This window comes from Myotis brandtii, unplaced genomic scaffold (assembly GCF_000412655.1).
Source record: "Myotis brandtii unplaced genomic scaffold, ASM41265v1 scaffold34, whole genome shotgun sequence".
NCBI classification, from domain to species: domain Eukaryota; kingdom Metazoa; phylum Chordata; class Mammalia; order Chiroptera; family Vespertilionidae; genus Myotis; species Myotis brandtii.
Window position 1 is genome coordinate 1,912,037 of NW_005363098.1, and position 306 is coordinate 1,912,342.

Below are 306 nucleotides of genomic sequence, written 5' to 3' on the forward strand. Positions count from 1 at the left end.
GCCCACTGCAGCTTCTACCGCACGCGGACCCTGCAGGCCCTGAGCTCCGAGAAGAAGGCCAAGAAGGCGCGCTTCTACCGGAATGGGGACCGCTACTTCAAGGGCCTGGTGTTTGCCATCTCCAGCGACCGCTTCCGGTCCTTCGACGCGCTGCTCATGGAGCTCACCCGCTCCCTGTCAGACAACGTGAACCTGCCCCAGGGCGTCCGCACCATCTACACCATCGACGGCAGCAGGAAGGTCACCAGCCTGGACGAGCTGCTGGAAGGTAGGAGGGGAGGGCCCAGCGCAGCAGGTGCGCCCCAG

At 65.7% G+C, this 306-nt stretch overlaps 1 protein-coding gene across 1 annotated transcript in view; it reads left to right on the plus strand.

Annotated features, from left to right (window-relative positions):
* DCLK2 (doublecortin-like kinase 2) overlaps positions 1-306 on the plus strand; it is a 141,318-nt gene that overhangs the window by 300 nt on the left and 140,712 nt on the right. Inside the window, exon 2 of the mRNA XM_014543855.1 lies at positions 12-268. Coding sequence (XP_014399341.1) covers positions 12-268 — 257 coding nt within the window. The remainder of the gene's footprint in view (positions 1-11; positions 269-306) is intronic.